Here is a 17,214-nt window from a genome sequence, read left to right on the forward strand (position 1 = left end):
CTGCATTTGTAAATGCAGAATAGAAATATCCTTCTTCACGAAAGAATGAGGTATTTTATCTATATAGCAATCTTTATTTCAAAATGGCATTTATTACAAAAATGTAAAAATCCAGCTAAACCAGAAACATTGAGATTATTTTCCTGGACTATCAAGTCCATGGATCTTTGTCCCCATATCCTTTTCCTCACAATATTTTCCCCACTTCCAGTCTGATTACACAGGTGCAAATGTGCCAAAATGGCCTGGAATAGATAAATACATTGAGAAAGGCAAAAGCTGTGAAGCTAAATGCATGCAACAAGTTCTATCAGGAAGAAACCCTCAAAAATAAACATAAGTGTAAAGTAGAGATAATCTGCAGGTATCCAGAGATCTGCTCAGTCATCCTTGTCTTTTGCTCCGTGTTTCAGGATGCGCGTGAATTCAATGTAGTTGAAATTCCCCTTTTTGTCGATGGGTGCCTCTCTGTACAGCTCATCTACTTCTTCATCTGTGAACCTGTCTCCCATGGTCGTCAGCAGCTCTCGCAGGTAGTCTTCCTGAATGAACCCTAGAATATGATGTACAGAGGACACAAGAAAAAGGAGTTTTTACATTTATCTGCTAATAGATGGACGATAATTACTTTGAAATGAAGCAAAGAATTCAAACAAGAGACCTACAGTCTTTGTTGCTAAATGAAAAACAAAGCCATTAAAGCCTATTACTATAATTACCAAATAATTACAAGCATTCAATCAAGTCAAGCCTCTTAGTTAATTTGCATCGTCTCAGTATTTCAAGTGAAGGCTATTTTATGCTTTGCCTGTGTTGTTTCAAAGAATATACAAATTTGTCAGCACACATATTGGACCTTCTTCCCAACAGCAGGGCTATACTCCCAGTAGTATTGAGGGCATTTTAATAACTGTACATTTTACACAAAGGGGATTCCATTTGTCTTGAACACTTCTAATGAAAACCACTAGGAAAAAAAAAAATGATGGAACTTGACTACCAATGTTCAACAAGTGCATGAAACACAGGGAAGATTGAAATATTTCAGAGATTTTAAATTGATCTTAAATCAGTGACAAAATTCAGATTTACCAGACTGGCTGCAAAGAATACATTTTTGGCATTGTTTATTAAACAAGTAACCTTATATAACTTGTGATTCCTTCTATCAGCATTCTTGTGAGTCATGCAAGGTTTTTCTTGTATTAATTTTCTTCTCCTTTAAGTGCAGTTTATCAGAGGGAAGGCAGATACAAGTTGCTGACAGAAAATATGTTCTTCACAAAAGTGCAACAGCTTTAAAGACAAGGATTCCCCGTACAAAAGTTGCCCCAAAGCTGAACTTTAAATTCTGAAAAATTTAAAACCCTCGTTGCCAATCAAGACCTTTTTCCTTTCTCCTGTCTTTAACCACAAAAGCAAAGCGCCATAAGTTTGGGATTTTAAGTTTTACAGTGTTTGGAAAGCTAATTTCAGCTGCTGAAGATACATGGCATAATTTTTAGTTTGCAGAAATCTGAATTTTCAGAGTTAAAAAAATTCTATGAATACAAGTATTTATTGTTACACAAGTAAGTGGAAATAATACATGTACGCTGTTATTTTACACACTTACCTGTTGCTTCTTCATCAAAGCAAGCAAAAGCATTTCTGATTACATCTTCTGGATCAGTGCCATTTAACTTCTCACCAAACATTGTGAGGAACATCGTGAAGTTGATGGGGCCCGGAGCCTCGTTCATCATGGCATCTAGGTATTCATCTGTTGGATTCTTTCCTGCAAATACAGGGATTCATATTTGGTTTAGCTTTCAATCTGAAATAGTGCAATAATCTGGATAGTGCAATACAAACGGAGACACCTCTCATAAGCTATCCCCAACTCAGTATTTGAATTAAAGCAGCACAAATGTGTTTGGCAAGCATAAACAGAAAAGCGACATTACCAAGGGAGGCGAGCATATCGTGCAAGTCCTCTTTGTCAATGAAGCCATCCCTGTTCTGGTCGATCATGTTGAAGGCCTCCTTGAATTCCTGAATCTGTGACTGATCAAACATTGCAAATACATTGGAAGTGGCACGCTGAGGGCGCTTCTTGGTGGTTTTCGTCTTTGCCCTTTTGCTAGACATGTTGGCTGTTGGTTCTAGGGAAGAGAGAAACATATCCAAGATTTAGCCTTATTTAATCAGATTACAAGTCCTTGGGGGGGGGAGATGGATAAAGGAATATAAAATTCCATGTTATAAGCGAATACCTCAAATTACACATTTATTTTAATATTTCCTGCTCTATTTTCTTTCATTTGGACTTCACTTATGATTAAGCATAATGTCTTTCAGGCTTCAGGGACTGGCACTGTAGGCCAATAGCAGGCTACATTAAAAAAACAAATCAAATCGTAGTTCTTAAAATGAAACTCACACAGTGCTTGTATTGCTGATTCAATATGCTATCTGCATCTTCCACAACGTAAGACGACTACCCACTGAGCAGTTTAGGAGATACTGTTGACCTACCACGTAGAAGGCTATGGGCTGCTAACCCAGCCTAGTCCGTAGTGGTTAAATAAATCAAGTAGTATGCTAAACTAACATTTGGGAAAGGGGAAAAAAAAATAGGCTCTGAATAGCATTTTGCTAGGATAGCTGTGGTTAAAAAAGCAGTAGGTCTCAGAACGCAAAATGACCCTGACAAGAGCCTAAGGTTTTTGTGAAGATCATTGGACAATGCTGGGGCTGGAAGAGCAATCTGCCAAAAAACCCCTATTAGAGCGCTTTCAAAGTCACCTAGAGGATTGTGTGTGTTAGAAAAAGGACACTGACGTGGTTTAAAAGCACTACATTGCTATTCTCTTACACAGTGGAACTATTACACAATTCCTACACAAATACAAGTATACTCTTCTAAAAAAGAATGACATAACAGTTCTAAAAATCTGAAGATTCTTACTATTAAATTATCAAGCTTTTAAAACATTTCTATATTCTCACAGAATCTTTATGTGTTTTCACCTATCACAAACATAGTAATTTAACTGTTTCCCTTCAGCTGTCATGTGAGGAAATAAACATCATAGTTCAGATGCTGTAACACTAACACAATCAGGGCATAAGTGAGGCTTTCAAAGTTAACCGCTTCTTTTTAACTGAGAAGATACATTTAGTGTTCGACTATGGTTGACTGTACAAACAGGAAAAGCTGAGTCATTCACTGAAATGCAAACACAAAGACCTCAACATTGCTACTGGATCAAAGTAAGGTAGACCCTGTTTAATGGTGTTTCTAAGAGTCTTGTACACCCTTATGCTTTAGTTTTATCTAATGCAAGCAATCTGTGCTGCTATAATTCTTTATTATGCCCAAACCAAATGTTACATAAACTAGATTTCTTTCATCCTTGTTTATGAATTTTATGGGAAGCACCTGCAGCAAGTGTCCTGAAAGAGGACAAATTTAAGCTCATCTACAGTCAAAGAAAGCCAACATTTTGAAGTTTACACTAAGTATTAATTTTACAACTTTAAAAAAAAATTATCCGGTCAGAAATGCACTTCTAATCAGAGTCACAGCACAGTTCTAACAGTTTCTCAGATAGTTTGCTCAAAGTTCCTGTATTTTCTGTTAGACTTCTGTGATTCAACCTTTAAAAAAAAAGAGAGAGAGTAAAATCAAGCAAAGTAACTCCCTTATGTGATCAATCAATGCAATATTCAGGCAAAAAGCAGTTAGGCTTTTTCTGTTTTAATTAAAGGAAAGACATTTTTACCTTGCTTTGTATCAGATACATGACATGCTGTACCAAGCATCTGGATCATAAAAGGATATTCCATGGTTATGTCCTTCTCAGTCTGTCTACAAAGAGCATTACCGATTTCCCCTGCTTATTCCACACTTTTAAATCCTACGTGCACATACAACGTTCTTCTGACGTATAAAAAAAACCTCACCATTATGTCTCGAACTAAAAATAGCCTATGAAATGCAACTGCGCATCAGTTCAACAACACCAAAGTTCTCTTCATTGCATTCACTAACCACAAGCTATCTGAGATGTCTGGCCTCTAACACCACTTCAACAAATAAACATGAACTCCTGACATCTAGATATTTATGAACACAGCTGACAATAAAGGAAGCTTGCTGTCAAGCTGCAGTCAAGGGTTGTGCATAACTTCAGTCTTTTTCTTACCTCTGTAAGAACACTCATAGAAGTTACTGCATTATTGATTAAAAGTTCCACTACTCAGAACAGAGTCAAACAATATCTGTTAATAACTTGTTAGGTGAAATAATTCATAGTTTTCAGGATATGGCCTATTAAAAGTAAACTAAAAAGTTTACTTTGCATGTGCTGCAAGGCAGTGCTCCCAGCAAGCCACCACCTGCAATTCTTTCAGGTACAATTCAATCCCAATCACGAGGAGAAAACAAAAGCAGACCACTGCTGACTGTAGCTACAGATGGTGGGAAGAAAACCTGTTTCTTTCTAATTCTGTCCAGAAGACTGAGAAAGGTGAAAAAGAAAGAAGACGGAAAAATTGACAATGCTTGCATTACTATTTTCTAAGTTTCTCTCAACCAGGCTTGGGAGGCAGCCATACAGAATAGACAAGGCACGAGACTCCCACTTGAAGAGACCTGCCAGCCTGCACGTAGAGACATTAGGTCTCACAAGATTATAGCACCTTTCAGACCAAGTTTGGTGCAGCTATGCCTGAAATAGTAAAAAAGTGGCTGGATGGCCAGGCCCAAAGAGTGATGGTGAACGGAGTTAAATCCAGTTGGTACCAGTCACAACCGGCATTCCCTAGGGCTCAGTGTTGGGGCCAGTTCTGTTTAATATCTTGATCTGGACAAGGGGATTGAGTGCTCCCTCAACAAGTTTGTGGATGACACCAAACTGGGCGGGAGTGTTCATCTGCTTGAGGGTATGAAGGATCTACAGAGGGATCTGGACAGGCTGGATAAATGGGCCAAGGCCAAGCGCAGGGTCCTGCACTTGGGTCACAACAACCCCATGCAACACTCCAGGCTTGGGGAAGAGTGGCTGGAAAGCCGCCCCACAGAAAAGGACCTGGGAGTACTGTTTGACAGCCGGCTGAACATGAGCCAGCAGTGTGCCCAGGTGGCCAAGAAGGCCAACAGCATCCTGGCTTGTGTTAGAAATATTGTAGCCAGCAGGATCCAGGGATGCTATTGTCCCCATGTACTCAGCACTGGTGAGACCACACCTCAAATACGGTGTTCAGTTTGGGGCCTTTCACTACAAGAAAGATATTGGAGCACGTCCAAAGAAGAGCAACAGAAGGGTCTAGAGAACAAGCCTTATGAGGAGCAGCTGAGGGAACTGGGGTCATTTAGCCTGGAGAAAAGAAAGCTGAGGGGAGATCTTATTGCTCTCTACAACTACCTGAAAGGAGGCTGTAGCGAGGTGAGTGTCATTCTCTTCTCCCAAGTAACAAAAAAAAAAAAAAAAAAAAAAAGAAGAAATGGCCTCAAGTTGTGACAGGGGAGGTTCAGATTGGATATTAAGAAAAAAATTGTAATGGAAAGGGTTATCACGTATTGGAACAGGCTACCCAGGGAAGTGGTTGAGTCACCATCCCTGGAAATATTTAAAAGACGCGTAGAGGTGGTGCTTAGGGACATGGTTTAGTGATGGGCTTGGCAGTGCTAGGTTTGCAACTGGACTCAATGATCTTAGAGGTCTTTTCCCACCTATAAGTGATTCTATGAAATACTGCACTCAGCTCTGGGAAAAGGTATTAGAAAGAGGGTGACAAATTGGAATATGTTCAGAAAAACAAGGACATCAATCCAGTTAGCCAAAGTGTTTACATTTAGTGTTGTCTCTCTGTGTAGTAACAAGCAAGAACTAAGCTCATTTGAGTCAAGCACCCAGTAATTTTAGAAAAATAGTATTTCATCTGATAAAGCCACCAGGTCATTTATTTAAAAAAAAAAAAAAGTCATGCTTTTATAATTGAAATAGGGTAACTATAGGCTGAAAATAGAAGAGTTTGAGTAGAAAAAAAAAAAAAGTGGAAATACTTCACATTAGATAGTACAAGCCATGGCAGGCAGGTTTAGTCTGTTGTTTAATAGTATGATGCACTGAATGGTCTGGGCCTTGTTTTAGAAAAAGTAATAGAGTAAGACCTTGCCTGTAAGACTTACCGTAAGATCCTAAATAAAGGTTATGTTTTTTGAAGTAAGATTTTCACATATGAAAAAAAGGAATAACTTGTACCCACTGGACTAGCGAGGTGATAACAGCACTGTGCTGCTTGTACATGTACCTTCATTTGCTTAGCAATGGATATCAAACTACAGGAGCACAGAAAGTCATCTTCTGCTCCTTACCTCGGGGAAAAAGATAAACCCTAGGAGGAGACAAAAGCTGAGCAACTGAAGAGCTTGAGCCAGACAATAAGATATGAAACTTTACAACCCACTAATGGTGGAGCAAGTTTGATCTGTTTAGAAGCAGTGACTAAAAGTTACACTTCAGAGAACAGCCTTATGTTTCAACACTGGTTTTATAATGTCTGTAAGTGTCTAAAACTTAAAATAATAAAAAAAACCCCCACAAACACACAACATAAAAACACACCCAAGAAAGTCTCTACATAAATTTTAGTACCGAATATTTTATCTTAACACTGCCAATTATTTGGCAACTATGTTAAACTAACACATAATAGTCACCTTCTCTTAAACCATCAAATTCAGAAATGAGCCTCAAAGCCGAATTCTAAGTTCTGTCCACGTAATCAGTTACAGCATCCAGTACCACCACTCATCCCTCACAGTCCGGATGGTAGCAGCACGAGATGATAACACCAAGGCACTCCCGCAGATGTGTGGCAAAGCTCAATAAAGGGCAGATTACACTGTGGGGGGAAAAAACCCCACCCTATGCGATCTCACCTAGTCGTGAAAGCCATCTTAATACACTCCTCATCAGTAAGTTTCCCTAAACCCTCATACAGGAGTCGAACCCGCCTCAAAATCTAGGTTCTGTCACTCAACAAGGCCCCTGTCTGCAAGTTAGAGAGCGGAAACTACTATGAACTGTCCCCAACAGCTCTGTGCGGCCATAATTATTTCACAACGTAAGCAGGAAAGGCCAGGCTCACGACCCCTCTCGCTGCCTCGACCTCTTCCAGCCGCAGGAGCGTTCAGGCCAGCCCTCCCCCTGCTCCAGCAACGGCGAGGAAACGGCTGGAGGGGGCTGAAGCGGACGGAAGGCAGCCGGTCCCGCCCGTGCCGGCGGTAACGGCCCACCGCCCGGCTCACGGGGCAGGCCGCGGCCTTCCCCCCCTCCAGCCCCGGCCGCGTAGGGCGGCTCCCCGGCCCGGCTCCTCGGGGGGCCCCAAACGCACTGCATCCCTAACCTCCCCCCACCCCAGCCCAGCCCCGGCCCCAGCAGGCGGTCGCTGGGACCCGGCGCTGGCGGCGGCCCCGCCTCACCTGGCGGCTGTGGGAGAGGGGTCTTGTCCGAGCGCGGCGGGGAACGGCTGCGGCGGCAACGGCGCTTCCGGAGAGCGAGCGAGCGGCCGCCGCCCCACCGGCGCAGAGGAAGGAAGGCGTGGGCGAGACCATGCGCGCAGGGGGGGTGGGGTGACGATGAGGTTCGTCGCTTCGGCGGCGAGGCGGCACAAACCGTGCCAAGGGGAAGGTACCGGCGGTGATTGCGTGTTTTACGGTTCCCCTCAGGGGTCTCTACCCTCCTCGGTAGGGTGGGGTCAAGGTCTCGCGATCCGTCTCTGTCCCGTCTTCCCCCCCGGAGGACCGGAGCGTTGGTGCAGCGCAGTGCGGTCACCGCATTCCAGGGGCGGGGGGCGGAGGGAGTGCCGCGTCTGCCCTTGTAAGGCAATGGCGGGAGTTTCCTGCTCGGCCGGCTCGCGACGACGGGTGGGGCGGGGCGGGGCCTTATCTCCTCGCCCCGCCCTGCGGCCGGGCGCTGTTCCCGCCGGGCGGGTGTTGACGCCCCGCCCCTCCCGTCCATCCCGGGCCCGGTCTCCCCGGTACCGGCCTTGCCAGGAGCCGCACGTACCGCACCCGGCTTCTGTCGCCGCACACCCGCCGCAAAACCGCCCTTCCCAACCGCCTTTGCCACCTTCCCAAGGCCCTCTTTTTAATTAGAGTTGCAGTTGCGTCATAGAAGGTCGGAGACCTCAGCTGTTCCCTTTTTTTTTTGTCAGGAAAATAAACCACATTCCCGCCTTGGGACTATCCAGGGCAGTGCAGTGGTGCGGGGGAACCGCTAACCAGCCCGGTGAAACGCAACAGCGCATTTTATCACGCTGTCGTGCACGCTCAGGAGGTGCTGTGCCGCAACGCGTGGAGCTGGCACAGCTGGGAGCTTGTTTTTGAGAAGTTCGTTACTTGTCTGTCTGGGGTTCAGGGGCAGTAAGCCGGCCTGCCCATCTGCCCTGGTTTCCTGAGAAAAAGGGCCTACGCCGGTTTGTTGTCCCTATGTCATCCCATCTTGGAATAGTTTTTACCGGCCTTGGCCAGCGCCAGCGGGCGGAACAGGCAGCCAGAGGTCTCGGGTATATTAAATTCTCACTTTCTGACTTTACTGAGCGGAATAAAACTTTGTAACTGCACAACTGGGAGACATGGCAGGCAGTTGGCCGTGGCAGCCAGCGCCCCCTGAGTCTGCCCCGGCCCGGGGAGAGGGGAGCAGGGGAGCTCCAGGGGAGAACATCCCCTCCCCTCAGCTGCTGGGTCAGGGAAAAGGTCTCCCTGTCGCACCGTGTTCCCTGTCGCTGGTGCTGCCGGCGGTGTTTCTTCATTTATAGGGAAGCATGGTGGCTTCTGCCACACGTCCTGCGTTTCCCTCGTGCACTGGTGGGACACCACAGCTCACCGGCATGGGATGAGTCCTCTGCATCCAAACAGGCAGCACTCGACCTCCAGCACACGCGTTTCGGTCGCACGGCAGCTACAGCATGGAAGCTGAAACAACCTTTCCTCCTGTGATCCAGAAACGGGTGCTGGTGCCACAAGCCGCACGCGACACTCGTGCCTGTTCTGAACCACTTTTTTCAGTCTTTGTTTCTTATGAGTACAGTACTGCTGCTGGAATCAACAGCAAAATTTACATGTAATTTAGCAGAGTTAGCCTTGGTAAGAGGAGGAATGGGAATCTTTATCTATATTAGAGGTTGTATTTTTATCTGACAATGAAATTAATAATATTTAATAACAATTATTTCCTATTTTTTTCCTTCAAAAACTCGTACAATACTAACTAAACGATTTATGTTTATTTTTATGACCTATTCTGAAATAACTTTTTAGCTTATCCAAAATGGGAATAATTAAAAATATATGAATAAAAGAACAATCAAAGGCTAAAACATGAATAATTAATATGTAGGAAGAGCTGTCAGAATAAGCCTTAATTCCTGAGATCTGTCTCCAAAGTGTCTGGATATGAGTAGCTGCCACGTTTAATATTTAACATAATGAGTAATGCTTAATATATTGACTAACCACAGAGGACTTCGGCCTATACTCTAAATTATCACAGGTGAGTTTACATTATTGGCCATAGACCTTTTGCAAGACTTTTTTTTCTGAATAATTTCTTAATGGGAAAAAGCATGCAACCTTTAGTTTTGAGAAGTAGGGAGAAATTTAGAGACTCACTAGATTTCAGGCATCTTTAAGAAATACAAACAGCAGTAATAGCGATTCATGAAGAGCAATCGTATTTTCACAAAAAATAATTAACCAGTTATTAAAAAATACATGATTCATTTGTAACATTATTCTTCATTAGCTCATATTAAACTTCTTTAGATAGTATAAAAGCATTGTGAGTTCCACTTGGCAGGTGGTGAAACTGAAGCACAGGTGGGCTAGACAACCAATGACACGTAAAAAAAAAACAAAACCTAAAGATGCAGGTGGGAATAGAAAAGGAATTTCAGTAAGTAGTTTTGGAGTCTACCTTCAATGGGATTTGGAAGCTTGCGTATTTCCAAAACTATGAGCTTCCAGTCTTTGGACACCAAATAACTTTAGAATCTACCTTAAAGTGACTTACCTGCTACTTCCTCAGAGGCCAGAGGTCCCTAAAGGAGGAAGATTTCCAAGGCTGCTCTTAAACTCAGTCTTGAATATATGCTAGACTTAGGCTAATCTTTCTGGGTCTCTTTTGTACGCGTGAATAGTCTCATTGCAGTAAATACAGTACTAACCGAGCAACCAGGCTCCTCCTCTCTTGGCTAGCAGGAAATCTGCCCGGAAACTCCTCTGCAGTGGCTTGTTTGGGGAAGGGTCTGCTTTCCTGGGCTTGCTTGGTCACTGGCATCATCATGTTTTGTATCTTCTATGTTCTTTCATGCTCCACCATTATAAGGCTCTCCACTGCTGCTTTCTATACACTGTTTGGGAACAACTTCTCACTCTCAATAACACTTCACCCTGCATTAGATCGGTGTTTTCCACATACATACCATATGATTCTCTGCCATGGAAATGATCATATTGCAATCCCAGCTGGCAAGAGCAGCCTAAAATGAATTATATCAATTTACCAAGAAAAGCCTGCAGCCAGCTAAATTGTGGAATAAATATAGAATAAATATGGAAGTAAAAGGCCGGAATGTCACACCTCTTCATCAGTGTGTCTCCTCTCTATTTTACGGGGAGAAGCATACTTTAATGAACTGCATACTTTAATGAAGCTCATGCTTCATAAAAAAAACAACCCCAAACAACTCAGTGGAACCTAGCACATTAAAAGAAACCAAAGCTGAGCACTGTCCTCAAGTAGATGATTTACCTACTCTAACAGTATGTCAAATTTGGCAATTTGTCTCATGCTTTTCAAATGTTTTATTATCTTTGTCTAGAAAGGAAACAATTACCAAAGTAGTTCGATAATAGTAACAATAACAATAATAAAACAATAGCTTAGTACATTTGCAACAAAGGTCAGGAGAATATATTATTTTATGGTATTCAGCTATGCAAACAACAGTATAGGCAGACTATTAAATAAAATAAACCAAGGAAGCCAGACTATTGTTGCATTCTGGGAATTGCCAATTGACAGTCAGGAAAGAAGGGACATGCTCTGACTTGTTACCAGCTGCAGCAATCAACGCACGTCTTCCATGCTAGAGTGAACAATGTGAGTTTACTTAAACAGTGCAGCTCCAGCTGCTGCCAGCACGTGGAAGGCGGGAGCCACATCGCGGGCCTGGAGGTGCTGTTCCTGGGGCATTCCTAGCATGGGAATACGGCCCTGTGCCTCACTGACCTGTGAAGATGTGCCTGTGGAGAAGTCACAGGCGCTGCTGCTTACTCACCCCGTGCAAGTCGAGCTGCTTTATCTTTATTGTCCGTTTGCTTCTTGCACAACTCCAATGTCCCACTCACAGCTGAAGTAAAGACACAATTTGAAAATGCAAAGTGACGTTAATACACTTGAGGACAAACCAAACAATAGTGGTGTCCAAGCCAAGCTGCCATTCTCCTGTGCCATAAGGCTGTGAGCAATAGCATGTGAAACAGGAATGTTAAAAAAAAACCACTTGGGTGGGCTGTCTGCACTGAACAGCTGTGTCTATGTAGTGAGTTAGTCCTCTGGTATTGCTGAACAGCAAATAACTACAAAGTAATGATTAAAAATACAGTTACCTTTGATTACAGTATACTGGATGACATCATATCTTGTATTTATCTTTCTTGCTCTTTCCAGAGGCTTCTATCTGCTACATTACTTTTTTCCCAGGCCACACTACTTTTTTTTCCCAGCTGTGATTGGTACTACAAGAATGTTTTTAGTTTGAACATCTCTCCAATGTTATCTTCTTTTTAATCTTGCAAATGCATCTCTCTCTCATTTTGTACTGTTGCATTACATGTGAAGTAGATTTGTCCTTTCATTTCGGGACAAAACCTGATCTTAATGCTGAATGTAAGGAGTCAAGCACATGCACTGGGCATTGCAAGCACTGGAAGTAAGAGGAATAGTGGCCCATCCATCCTCTATGCCTGTTCAACTCTGGGATAGCTTCTGTCACACCTTCCCTACCTGTGGGCGGGTTGTGCAGTAATTGGGGGTGCACAAACCCAACACGGACGCTGTGGGAGCAGATTGGGTTCGGGAGCAGCACGGCCACCTTCTCACTGCGCTGTGAGGCCTCCCAGGCCTCCTTGGTTGGCAGGTGAGACATCCCGCTCTCCGCAGCAGCGTTCCTCCATTCGCTAAGCACCTGTTGTAATCTTTATCCCGTAAATTTTTTTTTTTCCAGGTTCTTTCTTTCCCTGATGGCTGTGGATGCCGACCATGCTCCGTTTAAGGTGAAATAGCATTTTGTGCCTGACTGCAGGAGGAAGGTGTCTGGTTTACTGACAGCAGAAGCCCACTACCTTTCCCCGCTGTCCTCCCAAAGCCTGGGACAGGGGGACACCATCCGCACCCCCGCTGCACTCACACCCTGTATTTGGGCCTGCAGTCCCCCCAACGTCCCGGCACCTCTCTTCTTCCCCGCCCTCCCTGCCCCCCCCCTCCAGCTGCCAGAAACCGGCACCGGAGCCCTCCTGCTGCCTGCCATCCGGCCCTGGGGCGGCTGGGGATGATTTATTTGGTGTCTGCTCGAGCCGAGCACCCTTGTGCCCCCGGCCGCGGGGAGGGCGGCGGGCAGGCCCCGGTACCGGCTGCCACCAGCAAGGGGAGCTCCTGGTTTGGGCGGGAAGCGCGCGGCGGGCCTGGACCGGTAGCGCCACCGGCGGGGGAGGGCGCCGTTAAAAGGACGTTAAACGGGTTGGGGGATCAATCCTGCCGTGGTCTGGGAATGGAAGGGGTAAAACTCTGCAAGTGCCGCGGGCTCCGGGGTGACATGTGGGGCGCTTCTGAGGTCCTCAAATATCAGCAGCGAGAGTCTTCCTGCCTCTGCTGAGAGAAACTGCTGGACGTTTTACAAAGTGGGGGTCTGCCTTGCTGTAGCACCCCCTCTTTGCTCTGCTTCCCTGCTGTTCACGGCTTCTTCCCAGTCACCATGAACTTACAGAAGGGTCTCCAAGCTCTGGTTGCTTCATAAGCTTTCCCGAGAGCTGGGTTTATTCCGGCTGCTAAAGCTCTGGCATCACACTTTCACCTGTGGTGGAAACCCTGAGCAGTCTCTCTGGTTTTGGTACAGGCTGGGAATCAGTGTGTTCGTTTTATGAAAAGCTCAAATATTTTTTTTTCTGGGGTGGAAAGCATTTTGGTTTACGGTATTGCAATCAAATTTACAAATGCAGTAACATCTACACCATTATAGTAATCAACAACACCTATGGTCAATGCGTTTTCTGCTTGTATAACAAAGTTACTCTCCTTGTTTTCAGCAGAGGTACCTGTGTGAGCGCGACGAGCCAGAGCCGACCTGCCGCTTGAATGACGTTTGCAAACCTTCCTCTGAATCTGGATTGAATTTAGAATGGGCCAGAAGGAAATTTTGAATAAATCTGGGTTGAATAAAATATCCAAGTGCTTGGAAAGTATATGAATACAAATATTCTAGAGTAGGCCAAGAGCTGGAAAAAAAATGAGATTTGGGGTGGGTTTCTTTCAAACCTGAAAGCCAATGGAGAACTCAGTTTATGAACCCCTTTCATCGAAAATTGATGAAATGAGCACATGGACAGCAGTGCACAAAAAACCAAATTACAATGAAAAAATAAGCAAATGAATACTGCAAATTAAGCCCACCTTGCAAAGCTCTAGGTACATCTTCTTTCTCTAGCCATGCTTCCTAGTTTAAGCCTACCTGAGTACCATATAGGAAGAAGTTAATTTTTGGTGTTAGGATTAGGAATGTGTTCTCTCCCTTGTGTAGCACAGGAAAAGTAATAAGGACTTAACAAGGACTGTGAAAAATTGATGGAAGACAAATGCTTTTAAAATAAAATACTTTGAAATTTTCCTATTTGTAAGGAAAAGAAGAGCAATGAAGCTGGTGAAGGGTCTAGAGAACAAGTCTTATGAGGAGCCGCTGAGGGAACAGGGGTCATTTAGTCTGGAGAAAAGGAGGCTCAGCTGAGACCTTATCACTTTCTACAACTATCTGAAAGGAGGTTGTAGCAAGGTGGGTGTTGGTCTCTTCTCCCAAGTAACAAGTGATAGGACAAGAAGAAATGGCCTCAAGTTGTGCCAGCAGAGGTTTAGATTGGGTGTTGGGAAAAAAATTCTTCATGGAAAGGTTGTCAAGCGTTGCAACAAGCTGCCCAGGAAAGTGATTGAGTCACCATCCCTAGAGATATTTAAAAGACGCGTAGAGGTGGTGCTTAGGGACATGGTTTAGTGGTGGACTTGGCAGTGTTGGGTTAACGGTTGGACTCGATGATCTCACAGGTCTTTTCCCACCTAAGTGATTCTGTGATTCTAAGCCTATCCCGCTGCACATTATCTGGATGTTCTGCTTGCACCCAGGACTCCACTGGCTCCCTGTTGCCAGCTATGGAAGGAAATACATTTTTTTTCCATTGATGAGCAGGGAAGATGTCTCGAAAGCCCTTGTCTAAAGAGCTGACTTCTGTGCTTTTTAGAAGGAAATCTCACTTTAAGGAACAAAGTATTAAGTCTCTGGCCATTTTACCATTGAAAGCAGCCTTGAGACCAGAAACCAGACGATAAGGCGAAATGGCATGTGTAACTTGACTCAACTTCTCCAACTGAAAGTGGGGATAAGGGAAAGCATAATCATTTTCCAAATGCTCCACCCAAAACTGTAATCTGACCCGTGGCTCTGGAGTGATAATGGTGAACACAAGCTGATTGCAAATGGTAGGGGGAATCGAAAAAACTGTTTTGTTCCCTCTAGGTATTCACATTTTAAAGGTAGTCTTCTTGTGAGTGTCTCATATTGCAGAATAGCTGTTAACAGACCATGCTTTCCTGAGACTGCACACCAGGAGGGCTTCCCTAGGATATCTGACAGATGTAATAAAATCCTTTTTTCCCTTTTCCTCCTCCTGTAACCACTTTGAGGAAGAGAAAAGGAGAGGCACCCACTCTTCCAACTGGAAGTTTTGAAGCCCTTGCCTGGCCCTTTCCCCATCAAACTCTGCTTGACCAGCCCTTGCTGCTCTCTCTGGAGCAGCTGCCAGTGGGGAACACAGCATTGTGGCTTCCTTGCTGCAGGTTGGGTTTCCCACTGCTCCCACACCCTCCTGGGTAGGAACGCTGCTGGCTAGGGCAGGCAGTGCGTGCACGCAGACGCTACTCACTTGAGCTTTGCCAGCAAGCAGCAAAGCTTGTTCCCCTATTCATTAGCAATCCAGCAGCAAAAAAAAAAAAGTATAATTGCTCCACCAGGAATTTCTGGAGCTCATCAGCAGCTGCTGTTAACCTTCTAGCAGTCATCACGCAGCTGCACTCAGTCGTTGAGTCCCTGCTGGCATTAGCAGAGGGAAGGGATGTATTGCCTCTGTATTTACTCTACCAACTACTGTAACAGTCTCTAGAGAGCTATAACAAAAGAGTAAAATTTTAGGCAGATGCAGGAGGGTAAGCAGAAAATCAGCCCTGCGTCAGGAAGCCACTAACGCTTTTTGCAGGGCTGTTCTCAGACGTGCCCAACACTTACAGCCGGGGCCCGAGGAGTCAGCTGTCTACCCGTGATCGCTGTTGGAGCAGCACACACCCTTCCGCTCTGAAACCCCAGACACGGGACTTTTTTGTTGGTGAGAAATGTAAAGCACTATGGTACACTTAAAAAGCTAAACATTTTTCCTGTAGGCAAAATAAGCAAAATCTGATAGCAACTGAAAAATGTCCATTGTGTATTTTATGTTAATGACACTTTCAGGCTTGCAGAAGTAATGACAAATAAATGTATTAAAAATTTTAAGGTGTCTGAATGGCTTGACGAAAACTGTTTCTTCTTCATCATATGTAGATAAATACAAGAAAATCCTGGCAAAAGTCTCTAAGAATAATATTTCTGGTCCCAAAATATCGCCATTCTCCCCCAGTGTGGGTTAATTGCAAAGATTTTTTCAAACATCCCATCGGAATCTGAAACTTTCAAGAAGTTCAGCCTCTGCAAGTTAAGTAACCTAACACTTTAATTCATAGAGCCATGGAATGTGAAAATAGGCTTGAAAGATTCAGTCTGATCTCTCCCTTGTAGCTAACTTTAATTTTCTTTGGCCTTTGGCCAGAGCTGAAGTGATGTTTAAATGAATATGTTTTTGCAACAGCAAATACAGTAACTGTGGCTAAACTTCAAAGAATTTCCAGGAGGTGATGAATGGTCAGCAGATGGGCTCAAATTTGGACCATCTCATAGGAAATAAGACACATCTAGTGGACAAATACTTCCCCTCTGTTTTTGCATGTGACTATAAATAGTAAACAATGATACACCACATATTTTCTGCTGGGCAGTTCTTGAGTTCGTATCAGCTTTATAATACAGTGAATCTTATGAATTTCAGACTCCACACTCTGCTAACTTTATCTAATAACTTTGTGTGTTGTGGGTCCATATCCCTATTCAAATTATTCCTACAAAGATCATGCTGTTATCTATAGAAATGTTTGTAATGAATCCAAAGAGTGTGTGAATATAGAGATAATACTTCGAGAGGCTATCTCCCTTCCACTGTTTTGCTCTTGATAGAAAGGTTACGTTAGCAGTGCGATGGGCCATGCAGAGCAGTATCTCTTGCGATAAAGAGATTGTGCTGCAGTTATGTTAGCAGGCATTTAAGGGCAACAAAGCTGGTGAAGGGTCTGGAGCACAAGTCTTATGAGGAGCGGCTGAGATAACTGGGATTGTTTAGTCTAGAGAGGAGGCTGAGGGGAGATCTCATTGCTCTCTACAACTGCCCGAAAGGAGGTTTTAGGGAGGTGAGTTTTGGTCTCTTCTCCCAAATAACTTATGATAGGATGAGAGGAAATGGCCTCAAGCTGTGGCAGGGGAGGTTTAGGTTGAATATTAGGAAACACTTCTTTACTGAAAGAGTGATCAGGCACTGGAACAGGCTGCCCAAGGAAGTGGTGGAGTCACCATCCCTGGAGGTGTTCAAAGAACGTGTAGACATGGCACTTCAGGACGGTTTAGTGGACATGTTGGTGTTAGGTTGATGGTTGGACTTGATGATCTTGGAGGCCTTTTCCAACCTTAAAGATTCTATGATTCTATGATTTTTGGATCAGGTACTGTATATGCCCACCCATAAAGAGTACAGCCCTC

At 44.1% G+C, this 17,214-nt stretch overlaps 1 protein-coding gene across 3 annotated transcripts; it reads right to left on the reverse strand.

Moving 5' to 3' along the window:
* Window positions 1-46: 46 nt before the first annotated feature.
* On the reverse strand, window positions 47-7,793 carry LOC104483607 (myosin regulatory light chain 2, smooth muscle minor isoform). 3 transcript variants are annotated; one of them, XM_086740675.1, is made up of 5 exons: window positions 7,475-7,561; window positions 6,710-6,894; window positions 1,947-2,144; window positions 1,616-1,777; window positions 47-553 (listed from the first exon to the last, which is right to left on the reverse strand). In XM_086740675.1, exons 3-5 carry the CDS (start codon window positions 2,128-2,130, stop codon window positions 381-383), a joined length of 519 nt encoding a protein of 172 aa, XP_086596801.1. In that variant the 5' UTR covers window positions 2,131-2,144; window positions 6,710-6,894; window positions 7,475-7,561; the 3' UTR covers window positions 47-380. The 3 variants fall into 3 exon arrangements, with proteins under 3 accessions (XP_086596801.1, XP_086596802.1, XP_010123793.1); XM_086740676.1 differs by lacking the exon at window positions 6,710-6,894 and having other exon boundaries at window positions 7,475-7,793; XM_010125491.2 differs by lacking the exons at window positions 6,710-6,894; window positions 7,475-7,561 and adding an exon at window positions 3,768-3,882.
* Window positions 7,794-17,214: the final 9,421 nt, after the last annotated feature.

This window comes from Chlamydotis macqueenii, chromosome 2 (genome assembly GCF_036417535.1).
Source record: "Chlamydotis macqueenii isolate bChlMac1 chromosome 2, bChlMac1.mat, whole genome shotgun sequence".
In the NCBI taxonomy this organism is placed as follows: domain Eukaryota; kingdom Metazoa; phylum Chordata; class Aves; order Otidiformes; family Otididae; genus Chlamydotis; species Chlamydotis macqueenii.